This window comes from Salmo salar, chromosome 20, assembly GCF_965601325.2.
Source record: "Salmo salar chromosome 20, fSalSal1, whole genome shotgun sequence".
NCBI classification, from domain to species: Eukaryota; Metazoa; Chordata; class Actinopteri; order Salmoniformes; family Salmonidae; genus Salmo; species Salmo salar.
In genome coordinates this window covers 72,189,410-72,207,695 of record NC_138310.1, presented here as the reverse complement: position 1 = coordinate 72,207,695, position 18,286 = coordinate 72,189,410, and the positions used below count along the sequence as shown (strand labels likewise).

Genomic DNA, 18,286 nt, shown 5'->3' with positions numbered 1-18,286 from the left:
ACCAGAAATAATCAGACACCCATTTTTCAAGCCAGCATATAATGTCACCAAAACCCAGAAGACAGCTAAATGCAGCACTCACCTTTGATGATCTTCATCAGATGACAACCCTAGGACATTATGTTATACAATACATGCATGTTTTGTTCATTCAAGTTCATATTTATATCAAAAACCAGCTTTTTACATTAGCATGTGACGTTCAGAACTAGCATACCCCCCGCAAACTTCCGGGGAATTCGCTAACATTTTACTATATTACTCACGATAAACGTTCACAAAAAGCATAACAATTATTTTAAGAATTATAGATACAGACCTCCTCTATGCACTCGATATGTCCGATTTTAAAATAGCTTTTTGGTGAAAGCACATTTTGCAATATTCTAAGTACATAGCCCAGGCATCACGGGCTCGCTATTTAGACACCCGGCAAGTTTAGCACTCACCATAATCATATTTACTATTATAAAAGTTTGATTACCTTTTGTTGTCTTCGTCAGAATGCACACCCAGGACTGCTACTTCAATAACAAATGTTGGTTTGGTCCAAAATAATCCATCGTTATATCCGAATAGCGGCGTTTTGTTCGTGCGTTCCAGACACTATCCGAAATAGTAAAGAAGTGTCGCGCGCATGGTGCAATTCGTGACAATAAAATTCTAAATATTCCATTACCGTACTTCGAAGCATGTCAACCGCTGTTTAAAATCAATTTTGACGAAATTTTTCTCGTAGAAAAGCGATAATATTCCGACAGGGAATCTCCTTTTCGGCAAACAGAGGAAAAAATCCCAAAGGCGGGGGCGGTCGGGGTCACGCGCATAAGCCCAGTGTCCCTTGATCGGCCACTTGAGAAAGGCGATAATGTGTTTCAGCCTGGGGCTGGAATGACGACATTCTGTTTTTTCCCGGGCTCTGAGCGCCTATGGACGACGTGGGAAGTGTCACGTTAGAGCAGAGATCCTTAGTAAATGATAGAGATGGAAAAGAAGTTCAAGAAATGGTCAGACAGGCCACTTCCTGTAAAGGAATCTCTCAGGTTTTGACCTGCCATTTGAGTTCTGTTATACTCACAGACACCATTCAAACAGTTTTAGAAACTTTAGGGTGTTTTCTATCCATATGTAATAAGTATATGCATATTCTAGTTACTGGGTAGGAGTGGTAACCAGATTAAATCGGGTATGTTTTTTATCCAGCCGTGTCAATACTGCCCCCTAGCCCTAACAGGTTAACCTGTCTGGGAACCTGGGACGCTTGCGTCCCACCCTAGTCAACAGCCAGTGGAATCGCGTCGCGCGAAATACAAATACCTCATAAATGCTATAACTTCAATTTCTCAAACATATGACTATTTTACACCATTTTATAGATACCTCTCCTGAATCGAACCATGTTGTCCGATTTCAAAAAGGCGTTACAGCAAAAGCAAAACATTAGATTATGTTAGGAGAGTACTCAGCCAAAAATAATCACACTGCCATTTTCAAAGCAACTAGCATGCATCACAAATACCCAAAACACAGTTAAATGCAGCACTAACCTTTGACAATCTTCATCAGATGACACTCCTAGGACATCATGTTACACAATACATGCATTTTTTGTTCGATAAAGTTCATATTTATATATGAAACAGGATTTTACATCGGCGCGTGACGTTCAGAAAATATTTTCCCTCAAATGCTTCCGGTGAATCAGCGCTACAATTTACAAAATTACTATTCGAAAACATTGTTAAAATGTTATATTGTCATTCAAAGAATTATAGATTAACATCTCGTGAATGCAACCGCATTGCCAGATTTAAAAATAACTTTACTGGGAAATCACACTTTTAAATAAACGAGGTGCTATGCTCAGAAAAATAGGCTAGGCGATACAGGTTAGCGCCATCTTGGAACCATCTAAAATCAAATATACTATTGTAAATATTCCCTTTGATTATCTTCATCAGAAGGCACTTCCAGGAATCCCAGGTCAACAACAAATGTAGTTTTGTTCAAAAAAGTTAATAATTTATGTCCCAATAGCTCCTTCTTGTTAGCGCGTTCCGAAGGCTACTCATAATGTATGAGGCGCGTGGGACTTGTCGTCCACGAATGTGCAAAAAATATATATTTACGTTCGTTCAAACATGTCAAACGTTGTATAACAAATCTTTAGGGCCTTTTTCAATCAGAGCTTCAATAATATTCAAGGCGGACGATTGCATTGTCTTACTAAACGTTTCGGAACAAAAGGGTACCCACGGGCGTCCGCGTCATAGTAGTAATGGCCCTCCCCCTATGACCAACCTTCCAGGCCTCTCGTTCGGTCAGTTTCTACCAGAGAAGACTCAAACCACTTTTTAAAGACTGTTGACATCTAGTGGAAGCCTTAGGAAGTGCTAAATGAATCCTAACTCACGGTGTGTTTCATAGGCAAATTGTTGAAGGTGATTCCACAAATCAGATTTCCACTTCCTGCATGGAATCTTCTCAGGTTTTGGCCTGCCATATGAGTTCTGTTATACACAGACACCATTCAAACAGTTTTAGAAACTTTAGTGTTTTCTATCCAAATCTACTAATTATATGCATATTCTAGTTACTGGGCAGGAGTAGTAACCAGAATAAATCGGGTACGTTTTTTTATCCGGCCGTGCAAATACTGCCCCCTATCCCCAACAGGCAACAGCTAATGGGGATCCTAATAAAGAAATAAAAAAACAACCATAAAAATAGTAGAAGGAATGAGAATGTAGCAAAACAATAGATAATATGAGAAAAGGGGTGTAGTAGAGACAGTCTGAGATTGAGAGAGGTAGAGTGAATGTGAGAGAGTAGCAGAGGGAGGGGTGCAGAGGATCTACAGGCCTTGTTAGGTATTGATCCCATTTAATACTGCTCAGCCTGTCTCTCTCTCTGTCTGTGTTGCTCTCTCTCTCAGGTTTTAAAATGTCAAGCTTGTTCAGATTTATACTGCACTTGCCACACGTCACAGGAATTAATAACCAGGCTATAGCATTGACCAGCTCCATTATGCACGCACACGTGCGCACACACACACCAGAGTAACTTTCAATGGTCCAACCAACACACGTTCATACTCAAATGACTTATGTTTTCACTGCTCTGTGTGTGTGTGCTGCTGGTGGATGGGAACATTTTAAAGTGAATCATTATTAAGAATGTCAGAGAGCCTGATGAAAGCAATGGTTCATAAACGTTTAACTGCGGCACACAAATAATAACGCAGACTAACACTCACACACCAAATAACACACACACACAAATCATATCATTGGCATTTCCTAATTTTCAGACAGAGGGGACAGACGGGGAGTGGAGGGAGTAGACAGACAGATGGAATGGAAGGAGCGGACAGATAGAAAAACAGAGTGGACTAGAGAGATGGGTGGAGGGTTGGAGTGGAGGGAAGGAGTGAGTAGAGTGGGGGAGGGTTTCATATGAATGTATATAATCTGCTTTCTCTCTCAGTATTCTCCTCCAGAGGGACTACAGTTTCCTGCGGGACATTAATGTGTGGAACCCGTTGGTGACCGTTGGTGTGTATTCCTCCACCATGTCTGCTGCCATGAGTAACCTGATAGGGGCGTCACGCATCCTCTACGCCCTGGCACGGGACGACCTGTTTGGTGGGTACACTTATGTCCTCCTCTTTCTCACTATCCACCTCACCCTTATTATTTTTCTTTATAGCTTCTTCTCTCTCCCTTCTCACTGGCGTTGTGTGTGGATATGGGAGAAGAATAGTGGTATTAAGCAGGTTTCCTCTGTAGAGTGGGCAGCTGGAGCAGAACAGATGAACTAGACTGAGCCATGCTGAACTAGACTGAGCCATGCTGAACTAGACTGAGCCATGCTGAACTAGACTGAGCCATGCTGAACTAGACTGAGCCATGCTGAACTAGACTGAGCCATGCTGACAGTGACTCGGCTCAGGATCACTAGCAATGCCTTTCGGGGTTAAACATATATTTTAGCTTATGGGTTTTGTTTTTGCCTTGTTGTGACTGTATGATTAAAGGTGTTTGTAACTTCAAGTTCTTATCGTGTGTGTGTGTGTCATTCATACCTGGTGCAACCTGCTTGCCAATGTCCTACACCCACTGGGTAATGGATCCCCTAATATAGTTTAACACACATCTCTTCATCTCACCCAGTTTTAAAATATCTGCTCTCTTCGCTCTTCACCATCCCTTTTTCTTCTCTATTATTTTACTCCCTCTCTTCATCCATCCTGTTGGCTGCATTGATTTGAGTTGAAAGTCTGTAATTTAATTAATTTTATGTATCAACGGAAATGTGGTCCTAAATGTTAATTCCCTCCATCTTACTCCTTCTCCTCCTCCCTCTTGCTCTCACATACATACAGTTGAAGTCGGGAGTTTACATACACCTTAACCAAATACATTTAAACTCAATTTTTCACAATTCCTGACATTTAATCCTAGTAAACATTCCCTGTCTTAGGTCAGTTAGGATCACCACTTTATTTTAAGAATGTGAAATGTCAGAATAATAGTAGAGAGTGATTTATTTCAGCTTTGATATCTTTCATCACATTCCCACTGGGTCAAAAGTTTACATACACTCAATTAGTATTTGGTAGCATTGCCATTAAATTGTTTAACTTGGGTCAAACGTTTCGGGTAGCCTTACACAAGTTTCCCACAATAAGCTGGGTGAATTTTGGCCCATTCCTCCTGACAGAGCTGGTGTAACTGAGTCAGGTTTGTAGGCCTCCTGGCTCGCACACATTTTCTACAGGGTTGAGGTCAAGGCTTTGTGATGGCCACTCCAATATCGTCACTTTGTTGTCCTTAAGCCATTTTGCCACAACTTTGGAAGTATGCTTGGGGTCATTGTCCATTTGGAAGACCCATTTGCGACCAAGCTTTAACTTTCTGACGATGTCTTAAGATGTTGCTTCCATATGTCCACATAATTTTCCTGCCTCATGATGCCATCTATTTTGTGAAGTGCACCAGTCCCTCCTGCAGCAAAGCACCCCCACAACATGATGCTGCCATCCCCGTGCTTCACAGTAAGGATGGTGTTCTTCGGCTTGCAAGCTACCCCCTTTTTCCTCCAAACATAACAATAGTCATTATGGCCAAACAGTTCTATTTTTGTTTCATCAGACCAGAGGACATTTCTCCAAAAAGTACAATCTTTCTCCCCATGTGCAGTTGCAAACCGTAGTCTGGCTTTTTTTATGGTGGTTTTGGAGCAGTGGCTTCTTCCTTGCTGAGCGGCCTTTCAGGCTACGTCGATATATGACTCGTTTTTACTGTGGATATAGATACTTTTGTACTGGTTTCCTCCAGCATCTTCACCAGGTCCTTTGCTGTTGTTCTGGGATTGATTTGCACTTTTCGCACCAAAGTACGTTTATCTCTAGGAGACAGAATACGTCTCCTTCCTGAGCGGTATGACGGCTGCGTGGTCCCATGGTGTTTATACTTGGGTACTATTATTTGTACAGGAGAACGTGGTACCTTCAGGTGTTTGAAAAATGCTCCCAAGGATGAACCAGACTTGTGGAGGTCTACAATTCATTTTCTGAGGTCTTGGCTGATTTCTTTTGATTTTCCCATGATGTCAAGCAAAGAGGCACTGAGTTTGAAGGTAGGCCTTGAAATACATCCATAGGTACACCTCCAATTGACTCAAATGATGTCAATTAGCCTATCAGAAGCTTCTAAAGCCATGACATCATTTTCTGGAATTTTCCAAGCTGTTTAACCTCCCTAGGGGTTGTGGGACGCTATCGTCCCACCTGGCCAACATCAAGTGAAATTGCAGAGCGCCTTATTCAAAAACAGAAATACTCATTACAAAAATTCATAACACATACAAGTGTTATACATCGGTTTAAAAATTAATTTCTTGTTAATCCAACCACGGTGTCAGATTTCAAAAAGGCTTTACGGCGAAAGCATACCATGGGATTATCTGAGAACAGCGCCCAGCAGACAAATCATTACAGTTACCAGCCAAGTAGAGGAGTTACACAAGTCAGAAATTGTGATCAAATTAATCATTTACCTTTTATTATCTTTGTATGGTTGCACTCACAAGACTCCCATTTACTCAATACATGTTTGTTTTGTTCGATAAAGTCCCTCTTTATATCCAAAAACCTCCGTTATGTTCAGTCATCCACAGGCTCAAAGGCAGTCACAACAGACAGACGAAAAATCAGAAAGGTATCAGTGAAGTTCGTAGAAACATGTCAAACGGTGTTTATAATCAATCCTCAGGTTGTCTGAAACAAATTCTAAAGACTCTTGACATCTAGTGGAAGCCATAGGAAGTGCAATTTGAGTCCTAAGTCAATGGATACTGTAATGGCATTCAACAGAAAACTACAAAAATAAAAATATCCTACTTCCTGGATGGATTGTTCTCAGGTTTTTGCCTGCCATATCAGTTCTGTTATACTCACAGATGTTATTTTAACACTTTTGGAAACTTTAGAGTTTTCTATCCAAATCTACCAATTATATGCATATCCTAGCTTCTGGGCCTGAGTAGCAGGCAGATTACTTTGGGCATGCTTTTCATCTGGAGGTGAAAATAGTGCCCCCTACCCTAATGAAGTTAAAGGCACAGTCAACTTAGTGTATGTAAACTTCTGACCCAATGGAATTGTGATACAGTGAATCATAAGTTAAATAATCTGTCTGTAAACAAATGTTGGATAAATTACTTGTCATGCACAAAGTAGATGTCCTAACCGAGTTGCCAAAACTATAGTTTGTTAACAAGAAATGTGTGGAGTGGTTGAAAAATGAGTTTTAATGACTCCAACCTAAGTTTATGTAAACTTCTGACTTCAACTGTATTCTCTCTCTCTCTCTCTCTCTCTCGCTCTCTCACTCCTCTCCCCCATCTGCAGGCACAGTGTTGTCTCTAGCTAAGAAGACATCTCACAATGGGAACCCCTGGGTGTCTGTCCTCCTCTCCTGGTTCCTAGTACAGGTAAGACAATGGGAACCCCTGGGTGTCTGTCCTACTCTCCTGGTTCCTAGTACTGGTAAGACAATGGGAATCCCTGGGTGTCTGTCCTACTCTCCTGGTTCCTAGTACTGGTAAGACAATGGGAACACCTGAGGGGCTGTTCTCTCCTGGTTCCTAGTACTGGTAAGACAATGGGAACCCCTGGGTGTCTGTCCTACTCTCCTGGTTCCTAGTACTGGTAAGACAATGGGAACCCCTGAGGGGCTGTTCTCTCCTGGTTCCTAGTACTGGTAAGACAATGGGAACCCCTGGGTGTCTGTCCTACTCTCCTGGTTCCTAGTACTGGTAAGACAATGGGAACCCCTGAGGGGCTGTTCTCTCCTGGTTCCTAGTACTGGTAAGACAATGGGAACCCCTGAGGGGCTGTTCTCTCCTGGTTCCTAGTACAGGTAAGACACAGAGGAGAGAATAGGTCTGATTTCACCTGCTCAATAATCTCTGATCAGGTCAGATGAAGGAAAAGGTAGAGAGAAGGGTAAATGGAAAAAGATAAATGGAGAGAGAAGGGTAGATGGAGAGAGAAGGGAAGTACTTTGAGAGTACTGAGAATTGGCCAAGACATAACGAGAAAAGGAGATGAGATGGGAGGGTAAAGATACAAAGAGACAGAAAAAATAGATGGAGAGCTCTCTGATAATGACTGGCTAGTCAGATACTCTTCAAGAAGCGAGTGTTAAAGGCTAAATGGCTGATCTTTGTCTTCCTCTCATCCCTCGCTCCGCTTCTACACTGGAGTGGGGGAGTAATTAGAGTGAAATCATTAGCCTGTATCAGAGCTCATTAACTAGTCCTCCCCCTCTTTTCTGTCGCTCGCTCTTTCTCTCTCTGCCATTTGAATGATTCACTGATGACACAAGTGTGATTCTAATCTCACTCCATGTTAAACAATCTCACAGATGAGAGAAGGGGAGTGAGGGAGGTCAGGAAGGAAGGTGAAAGAAGGTGTTAGGCCAAAAGGGAGATGGATATAGAGACAAGTCATGCATCAATTCAAAGTGATCCAGATGATATTTGAGGAAGAGGGAGACCTTGAGACTGATTTAGAAGCCCCTCTATCTTGCTGACCTTTAGTAAAGGCTGTGTGATGTTAGTGATAACTCAGCCTCTCAGAATAGCTTGGTGATTACCATGGGTTTACATGGACTGGACATACAACACGAAGACAACTGACCTGATCTCACTCACAGAGACACAGACAATGATGCAGTGGCAGGCCCAGAAGTTGCCCATACTGGCCTATGGCTGAGGGCTCAATTAATAGATAATTAATACTCTTGTTAAAGGGGAGAACTGAGGAGACTGACTCTCACTGACTTTGTTGTGGAGGTCAGAGGAGAAACTATTTCTCCCCTCCATCTATTTCTTCTCTCCTTTTCTCCATCTGTAGTTGGTGTTGTTCACAGGGAAGTTGAACACCATCGCCAGCATTGTAACCATCTTCTTCCTGCTGGTGTACGCAGCTGTGGACCTGGCCTGTCTGGCTCTGGAGTGGGCCTCAGCTCCTAACTTCAGGTACCAAATCAAATTGGGTTTATCACACATGCCGAATAAAACTGGTGTATACTTTTAATTAAATGCTTGCTACGAAACTTTCCCAACAATGCAGAGTTTAAAAAAGAATAATGCAAAATGAAATGGTAACTAACGAGGAATAAAATACACAAGAATGGAGCTACATACAGGGAGTACCAGTACCAGATCAATGTGGAGCTACATACAGGGAGTACCAGCACCAGATCAATGTGGAGCTACATACAGGGAGTACCAGCACCAGATCAATGTGGAGCTACATACAGGGAGTACCAGTACCAGATCAATGTGGAGCTACATACAGGGAGTACCAGTACCAGATCAATGTGGAGCTACATACAGGGAGTACCAGTACCAGATCAATGTGGAGCTACATACAGGGAGTACCAGCACCAGATCAATGTGGAGCTACATACAGGGAGTACCAGTACCAGATCAATGTGGAGCTACATACAGGGAGTACCAGTACCAGATCAATGTGGAGCTGTATACAGGGAGTACCAGATCAATGTGGAGCTGTATACAGGGAGTACCAGTACCAGATCAATGTGGAGCTGTATACAGGGAGTACCAGAACCAGATCAATGTGGAGCTGTATACAGGGAGTACCAGTACCAGATCAATGTGGAGCTACATACAGGGAGTACCAGAACCAGATCAATGTGGAGCTGTATAAAGGGAGTACCAGAACCAGATCAATGTGGAGCTACATACAGGGAGTACCAGTACCAGATCAATGTGGAGCTGTATACAGGGAGTACCAGAACCAGATCAATGTGGAGCTGTATACAGGGAGTACCAGAACCAGATCAATGTGGAGCTGTATACAGGGAGTACCAGTACCAGATCAATGTGGAGCTGTATACAGGGAGTACCAGTACCAGATCAATGTGGAGCTGTATACAGGGAGTACCAGTACCAGATCAATGTGGAGCTGTATACAGGGAGTACCAGTACCAGATCAATGTGGAGCTGTATACAGGGAGTACCAGTACCAGATCAATGTGGAGCTGTATACAGGGAGTACCAGTACCAGATCAATGTGGCGCTGTATACAGGGAGTACCAGAACCAGATCAATGTGCAGAGGAATAAGGTATTTCAGGTAGATATGTACATAAAGGCAGGGTAAAGTGACTAGGCATCAGGATAGATAATAATAAGGTATTTGAGGTAGATATGTACAGTTGAAGTCGTAAGTTTACATACACTTAGGTTGGAGTCATTAACTTGTTTTTCAAGCACTCCACACATTTTTGTAAACAAACTATAGTTTTGGCATGTCGGTTAGGACATCTACTTTGTGCATAACACAAGTAATTTTTCCAACAATTGTTTACAGACAGATTATTTCACTTATAATTCACTGTATCACAATTCCAGTGGGTCAGAAGTTTACATGCACTAAATTGACTGTGCCTTTAATCAGCTTGGAAAATTCCAGAAAATTATGTCATGGCTTTAGAAGCTTCTGATAGGCTAATTGACATCATTTGAGTCAATTGGAGGTGTACCTGTGGATGTATTTTAAGGCCTACCTTCAAACGCAGTGCCTTTGCTTGACATCATGGGAAAATCAAAAGAAATCAGCCAAGACCTCAGACCTCATCTGTACAAACAATAGTACGCAGGTATAAACACCATGGGACCACGCAGCCGTCATACCGCTCAGGAAGGAGATGCGTTCTGTCTCCTAGAGATGAACGTTCTTTGGTGAGAAAAGTGCAAATCAATCCCAGAACAACAGCAAAGGACCTTAGTACAGACCCAGGCTTCTACAGAGCTGCAACAGATCCCTTCCATTTTTGTTGACGGTGCTGTCACTGTTGTTTCTATGGGGGAGATGAAGACAGTTAGAAACAGTATGGCCTGTAATAAAGCTCTCCCCTCGTGTGCTCGTTAGATCAGGTAGTGTTCCTGTGCACGCATTTGTGTCCCCACAGATGAGCACATTTCCCTGGGCCTGGAAATGGCATGTCTCTTCCTCAAGTGTGGGGAAGATCTCCTCTGAGTAATATGGGGATTCTGAGGGATATATATTGCGCAAAGGAACACATCTTTTTCAGTTTTAACCTAATGTGATATTTACCAATTTTGAGGGGATCAATTGGATTTTGTAGTTTGGATTTGTACCAAATGATCAGTCCTCCAGAGTCTCTGCCTCTATTGACAGAGCTGTGTTTCTGTGATGGCACAATTACCTCTCTGTAGCCTGTGGGACAGTGAGTGACAATGTCAGCCTTACACCATGTCTCCTGCAGAATGATGACGTCAACATCTTTAAGATTTTTGTTGAACTCAGTGCTAAACTCTTCAGTCCAAAGGTTTATGAGTTTAGGCCCTCAATGTTCCAAATGCTAACTTGCAAAAAGAAAGAATAGCAGTCAGTAATACAGTAACTACTAACTAATAAGTTGTTAAGAGTGAGATAAACAGGATGACAGCTCAATGGAAATCCAATTTATCAACCCATGGAGGTCTGGATTTGGAGTCACACTCAAAATTAAAGTGGAAAACCACACTACAGGCTGATCCAACTTTGATGTAATGTCCTTAAAACAAGTCAAAATGAGGCTCAGTAGTGTGTGTGTGGCCTCCACGTGCCTGTATGACCTCCCTACAACGCCTGGGCATGCTCCTGATGAGGTGGCGGATGGTCTCCTGAGGGATCTCCTCCCAGACCTGGACTAAAGCTTCCGCCAACTCCTGGACAGTCTGTGGTGCAACGTGGCGTTGGTGGATGGAGCGAGACATGATGTCGCAGATGTGCTCAATTGGATTCAGGTCTGGGGAACGGGCGGGCCAGTCCATAGCATCAATGCCTTCCTCTTGCAGGAACTGCTGACACACTCCAGCCACATGAGGTCTAGCATTGTCTTGCATTAGGAGGAACCCAGGGCCAACCGCACCAGCATATGGTCTCACAAGGGGTCTGAGGATCTCATCTCGGTACCTAATGGCAGTCAGGCTACCTCTGGCGAGCACATGGAGGGCTGTGCGGCCCCCCAAAGAAATGCCACCCCACACCATGACTGACCCACCGACAAACCGGTCATGCTGGAGGATGTTGCAGGCAGCAGAACATTCTCCACGGCGTCTCCAGACTGGGTGGGGTGGGTGGGGTGCGCTGGGTCTGGTGGGGCGTTGAAAGGGCTTGGGGCTCCTTGGTGGTGCAGTGGTCTGGTAGGGGCCTCTGGGTGGTCCTCTGTCCAGTGCGGCATGGGGTGTTTCTCTACCAAGTGCAACAGTTAGGGGGAAAAAGTATTTTTGATCCCCTGCTGGTTTTGTATGTTTGCCCACTGACAAAGAAATGATCAGTCTATAATTTTAATGGTAGCTTTATTTGAACAGTGAGAGACAGAATAACAACAAAAAATGCATGTAAAAAATGTTATGAAATTATTAGCATTTTAATGAGGGGAAATAAGTATTTGACCCCTCTGCAAAACATGCCTTAGTACTTGATGGCAAAACCCTTGTTGGCAATCACAGAGGTCAGACGTTTCTTGTAGTTGGCCACCAGGTTTGCACACATCTCAGGAGGGATTTTGTCCCACTCCTCTTTGCAGATCTTCTCCAAGTCATTAAGGTTTTGAGGCTGACGTTTGGCAACTCGAACCTTCAGCTCCCTCCACAGATTTTCTATGGGATTAAGGTCTGGAGACTGGCTAGACCACTCCAGGACCTTAATGTGCTTCTTCTTGAGCCACTCCTTTGTTGCCTTGGCTGTATGTTTTGGGTCATTGTCATGCTGGAATACCCATCCACGACCCATTTTCAATGCCCTGGCTGAGGGAAGGAGGTTCTCACCCAAGATTTGACGGTACATGGCCCCGTCCATCGTCCCTTTGATGTGGTGAAGTTGTCCTGTCCGCTTAGCAGAAAAACACCCCCAAAGCATAATGTTTCCGCCTCCATGTTTGATGGTGGGGATGGTGTTCTTGGGGTCATAGGCAGCATTCCTCCTCCTCCTCCAAACACGGCGAGTTGAGTTGATGCCAAAGAGCTCCATTTTGGTCTCATCTGACCACAACACTTTCATCCAGTTGTCCTCTGAATCATTCAGATGTTCATTGGCAAACTTCAGACAGGCATGTATATGTGCTTTCTTGAGCAGGGGGAACTTGTGGGCGCTACAGGATTTCAGTCCTTCATGGCGTAGTGTGTTACCAATTGTTTTCTTGGTGACTATGGTCCCAGCTGCCTTGAGATCATTGACAAGATCCTCCCGTGTAGTTCTGGACTGATTCCTCACCGTTCTCATGATCATTGCAACTCCACGAGGTGAGATCTTGCATCGAGCCCCAGGCTGAGGAAGATTGACAGTTCTTTTGTGTTTCTTCCATTTGTGAATAATCGCACCAACTGTTGTCACCTTCTCACCATGCTGCTTGGCGATGGTCTTGTAGCCCCTTCCAGCCTTGTGTAGGTCTACAATCTTGTCCCTGACATCCTTGGAGAGCTCTTTGGTCTTGGCCATGGTGGAGAGTTTGGAATCTGATTTGATTGATTGCTTCTGTGGACAGGTGTCTTTTATATAGGTAACAAGCTGAGATTAGGAGCACTCCCTTTAACCTCTTACATCTAGACGTTCCGCTAGCGGAACACCTGCTTCAATATCCAATGATGGGCGTGGCGCGAAATACAAACTCCTCTAAAATCCGAAAACTTCCATTTTTCAAACATATGACTATTTTACAGCATTTCAAAGACAAGACTCGTTAATCTAACCACACTGTCCGATTTCAAAAAGGCTTTACAGCGAAAGCAAAACATTAGATTATGTCAGCAGAGTACCCAGCCAGAAATAATCAGACACCCATTTTTTAAGCTAGCATATAATGTCACAAAAAACAAAACCACAGCTAAATGCAGCACTAACCTTTGATGATCTTCATCAGATGACAACCCTAGGACATTATGTTATACAATGCATGCATGTTTTGTTCAATCAAGTTCATATTTATATAAAAAACCAGCTTTTTTACATTAGCATGTGACGTTCAGAACTAGCATACCCCCCGCAAACATCCGGTGAATTTACTAAATTACTCACGATAAACGTTCACAAAAAACATAATTATTTTAAGAATTATAGATACAGAACTCCTCTATGCACTCTATGTCCGATTTTAAAATTGCTTTTCGGTGAAAGCACATTTTGCAATATTCTCAGTAGATAGCCCAGCCATCACGGCTAGCTCATTTAGACACCGACCAAGTTTAGCCGTGACCAAACTCCGATTTACTATTAAAAAAGTTTGATTACCTTTGTTGTCTTCGTCAGAATGCACTCCCAGGACTGCTACTTCAATAACAAATGTTGGTTTGGTCCAAAATAATCCATCGTTATATCCAAATAGCGGTGTTTTGTTCGTGCGTTCTAGACACTATCCGAAGTGTAAATAAGGGTCACGAGCATGGCGTAATTCGTGACAAAAGATTTCTAAATATTCCATTACCGTACTTCGAAGCATGTCAACCGCTGTTTAAAATCAATTTTTATGCCATTTTTCTCGTAAAAAAGTGATAATATTCCGACCGGGAATCTGCGTTTAGGTAAACAGAGGAAAGAAAACAAAGCATTCTGTCGACGCGGGCACGCGCCTGAGTCTCACAGTACTGTAACCAGCCACTACCCAAACGCGCTACTTTGTTTCAACCAGAGCCTGTAAAGCCATGATTCAGCTTTTTGCCACCTTCTGAGAGACCATGGGAGCTGTAGGAAGTGTCACGTAACAGCAGAGATCCTCTGTAATGGATAGAGATGGCAAAGAAGGCCAAGAAATGGTCAGACAGGGTACTTCCTGTACAGAATCTTCTCAGGTTTTGGCCTGCCATATGAGTTCTGTTATACTCACAGACACCATTCAAACAGTTTTAGAAACTTTGGAGTGCTTTCTATCCAAAGCTAATAATTATATGCATATTCTAGTTTCTGGGTAGGAGTAATAATCAGATTAAATCGGGTACGTTTTTTATCCGGCTGTGAAAATACTGCCCCCTATCCATAACAGGTTAAGAGTGTGCTCCTAATCTCAGCTCGTTACCTGTATAAAAGACACCTGGGAGCCAGAAATCTTTCTGATTGAGAGGGGGTCAAATACTTATTTCCCTCATTAAAATGCAAATCAATTTATAACATTTTTGACATAGGTTTTCAGGATTTTTTTGTTGTTATTCTGTCTCTCACTGTTCAAATAAAGCTACCATTAAAATTATAGACTGATCATTTCTTTGTCAGTGGGCAAACGTAGAAAATCAGCAGGGGATCAAATACTTTTTTCCCTCCCTGATCGTCCTTTCGAGACTTGGCAAACATCCCTACTGTCTGCTTCCTCAGATGGGAGTGGTCCTGCAGATGCTCTGGGGTGATTGCTCACCACCCAACAATGTGCACGTTCGGAAGTAGGCCACACCCTCTGGTGATGTCAGCGTTGACTTTCTGAATGGTACGGGGATGAAAGTCTTTGCGGGGCAGCAGAGTGGAGATGGTGATGTGGGAGTTGGGGAACCACTCAGAGGCCCTCTCTGCTACTCTGTTGACCAGGCTGCCTACTCTCTCCTGCTCCTCTCGCAGGTTGTTGGTGCCGGTGTGAATAATAATGTGGCCTGGTGTGCCAAAGTCAGGCTGGGACAGGATGTGGAGTGCATCCTTTCTTTTTGGGCACCATATTTTGCACACCTTGTGGTGGGGGAAGAGTTTATCCTCTTGGATGAATTTCCATTTGAGTCAATGAGGATTGCCACCTCAGTGGGTTTTACCAGATTAGTGGGTTTACGGTCTGGGGCTGGGGTACACAGGGCCTGTGTACATGTGGGGGTGTGTCGGGGGAGCTTCTCTCTGTAGTAGGTGTCCCCATGTGAGCCACCTTGTTTACTGGGGTTGTGGGTAAAGGGTTGTCGGTATGGGGGGGGGATTGTGGGGTTGTTAGGGGTGGTGAGGGGCTGCAGCTTCTCTCTAGGAGTCTCTACAGTCTACTCTCTATGCTGCAGCACCCTCTTGATGACAGACAATTCCTTTGCCATCTCCTCCTTTATCTGCACCAGCTCTCTCCTCATGGTGGCATTTACCTCAAGCGCTGTGGTAAGGCTCTCTCTCAGCTCCTGGACAGAGTTCTTCAGCTGCGTCCTGCACTGGTTGATCTGGTCCTGTAGAAGCTCTGTGTCTGGGCTGGTGGTGGTGTAGCTGGGGTCTGCTCCTTCAGCTCAGTAACCCATAGCTCTAACAGAGCCAGCCTGTCTCTCAGCAGGCTGATGGTAGTGTGGTCTTGGCTCTGGTGGTTGTAGGCAGACAGGGGGGAGGATAGCCCTGCTGTTGGGGTGCCTGAGGTGAGCGGAGAGGTCGGGTGCTGTCCTTGTCTTTTTTGCTTTCTGCCATCTTCCTTAGAGTGGGGAAGTCTCTCTCTTTCCTCCATCTCTCTCTCTCTTTCCTCCATCTCTCTCTCTCTTTCCTCCATCTCTCTCTCTCTTTCCTCCATCTCTCTCTCTCTTTCCTCCATCTCTCTTTCCTCCATCTCTCTCTCTCTCTTTCCATCCATCTCTCTCTCTCTTTCCTCCATCTCTCTCTCTCTTTCCTCCATCTCTCTTTCCTCCATCTCTCTCTCTCTCTTTCCTCCATCTCTCTCTCTCTCTTTCCTCCATCTCTCTCTCTCTTTCCTCCATCTCTCTCTCTCTCTTTCCTCCATCTCTCTCTCTCTCAAAATTCAATTCGCTTTATTGGCATGACGTAACAATATACATATTGCCAAAGCTTATTTTGGATATTTACAATATAAAAATTAGAATCAAAATTGTCAACGGGACAACAATAACCAAGGGTCAAAATAACCATACATTTAACAATAAGCATATAGTAGAGTACATGTGCAGGTTTATTGGTCTGTCAGACACTGTCCCTCAACTTATGGCAGGCAGCAATGTAGTGCGCTGCCAACACACAGCTCTCTGCGTCCTCCCCCAACTGGACGGGTAGCCTATCCTCATCAGAGAGGTGTTTAAAACCTTGAATAAGGGTTTCAAATTTGGGGAAATGACACTCTAATTGTTTTATATTTTTGACATTTTGTCAGGAAATGCAGCTCCGTCTCAGGTTCTGCTGTTGTACAGTGGTTGCACAGCCTTTCCTCTACAGGGAGCCAGGTTTTCCTGTGTCTACCCTTCTCAATGGCAAGGCTGTGCTCACTGAGCCTGTACTTTGTCAAGGTTTTTCTAAGGTTTTGATTAGTAACCCTGGTCAAATATTTAGCCATGGTGTACTGTCGATTTAGGGCCAGATAGCACTGCATTTTGCTTTGTGCTTGTGTTTCCCAAAAAGCAAGGTAGTTTTGACTGTGTTGTAATTTGGTTTATTCTGATTGATTGGATGTTCTGGTCCTGAGGCTTCAGTGTGTTAGTAGAACAGGTTTGTGAACTCAGCCCCAGGACCAGCTGGATGAGGGGACTCTTTTCTTTGCTCAGCTCTTGGCATTGCAGGGCTTGGTAAAGATATGAGAGGGGGTCACTCTATTTTAGATGTTTCCAAAACTTAATTGCTCTTTTTTGAGTTTTTATTATTAGTGGATATTGGCCTAATTCTGCCCTGCATGCATTGTTTGTAGTTTTCCTCTGGACACGTATGAGAATCTTACAGAACTCTGCATGTAGGGTTTCAATGGGGTGTTTGTCCCATTTGATGAAATCTTGTTTTGCAAGTGGACCCCACACCTCGCTGCCATAAAGTGCAATTGGTTCAATGACATATTCAATTAGTTTTAGCCAAATTTGAATAGGTATTTCAATTTGAATTTGCTTTTTAATGGCGTAGAATGCCCTGCGTGCTTTCTCGCTCAGTTCATTCACTGCCTCATTAAGGTGTCCAGTTGAGCTCCATCTCTCTCTCTCTCTTTCTCTCGCTCTCTTTTTCCTCCATCTCTCTCTCTCCTCCATCTTTCTCTCCCCCCTGCCGTCTCACTCTGTTTTTCTCTCGTCTTCCTTTCACACACATGCTGCCCCCCCCCCCGCCTGATAGTGTTGAGTGTGTTAGTGTTCCACTGTATGCCAGCTGGGTGTTGTGCCCACGTGCTAATTAAGACATAAACTGTCCACTGCTCCCAGCTGCACATCTCAGAAGGGATGCAGATAAGTGTGTTGAATATGGTGAATCCTTAAACGTTGATGTGTGCTAGGGCTGCACAATTAATCAAATTTTAATCTAAATTGCGATATTGATGTTCAATATTCACAGCACACAGACAGACCCACCCCCTTTCACTCCTGCAGGCAGCACAGTTCAGTTAGTCTTCCAGCAGTACCTGTGTGCTGTTAATGATGTGTGCCTGGGTAGGTATGTGGACACATCTGTGTATCACAACTCATTTTTCATACAGGGGAAACCATCTCTACAAGTTCCTGCATCTCTGTACTTCTTTGTCCATATCAGTGCTTGTCCATGTGTCAAGGGTATATAAAGTGAACAAAGTTTTCTATATAGTTAACCAAACTTTTCCCAACCTCCGTATCTCCCTCCCTATTGGCCGACTGCTGATAAGGCGCGTGGTTAGCTGGCTGCTGTGGGGCACTTCCTTAATTCTATTAGCCTGTTGTTGCTGCTGTTGTCGCAGGGCGGGTATTGGGTGTTTGTTGTGTTCCCTGTGTCTCTTTCCAGCCGGAAACAATTTAAAGCCGTTTTAGTGCATCTCTCCCCTGAGAACTGCTCTCTAATTAGCATAACTCATTTAGCA

At 43.7% G+C, this 18,286-nt stretch overlaps 1 protein-coding gene across 1 annotated transcript in view; it reads left to right on the top strand.

The window, feature by feature from the left end:
• LOC106581294 (solute carrier family 12 member 9) overlaps positions 1-18,286 on the top strand; it is an 86,132-nt gene that overhangs the window by 24,873 nt on the left and 42,973 nt on the right. Inside the window, exons 7-9 of the mRNA XM_014163255.3 lie at positions 3,487-3,644; positions 6,914-6,996; positions 8,423-8,547. Coding sequence (XP_014018730.3) covers positions 3,487-3,644; positions 6,914-6,996; positions 8,423-8,547 — 366 coding nt within the window. The remainder of the gene's footprint in view (positions 1-3,486; positions 3,645-6,913; positions 6,997-8,422; positions 8,548-18,286) is intronic.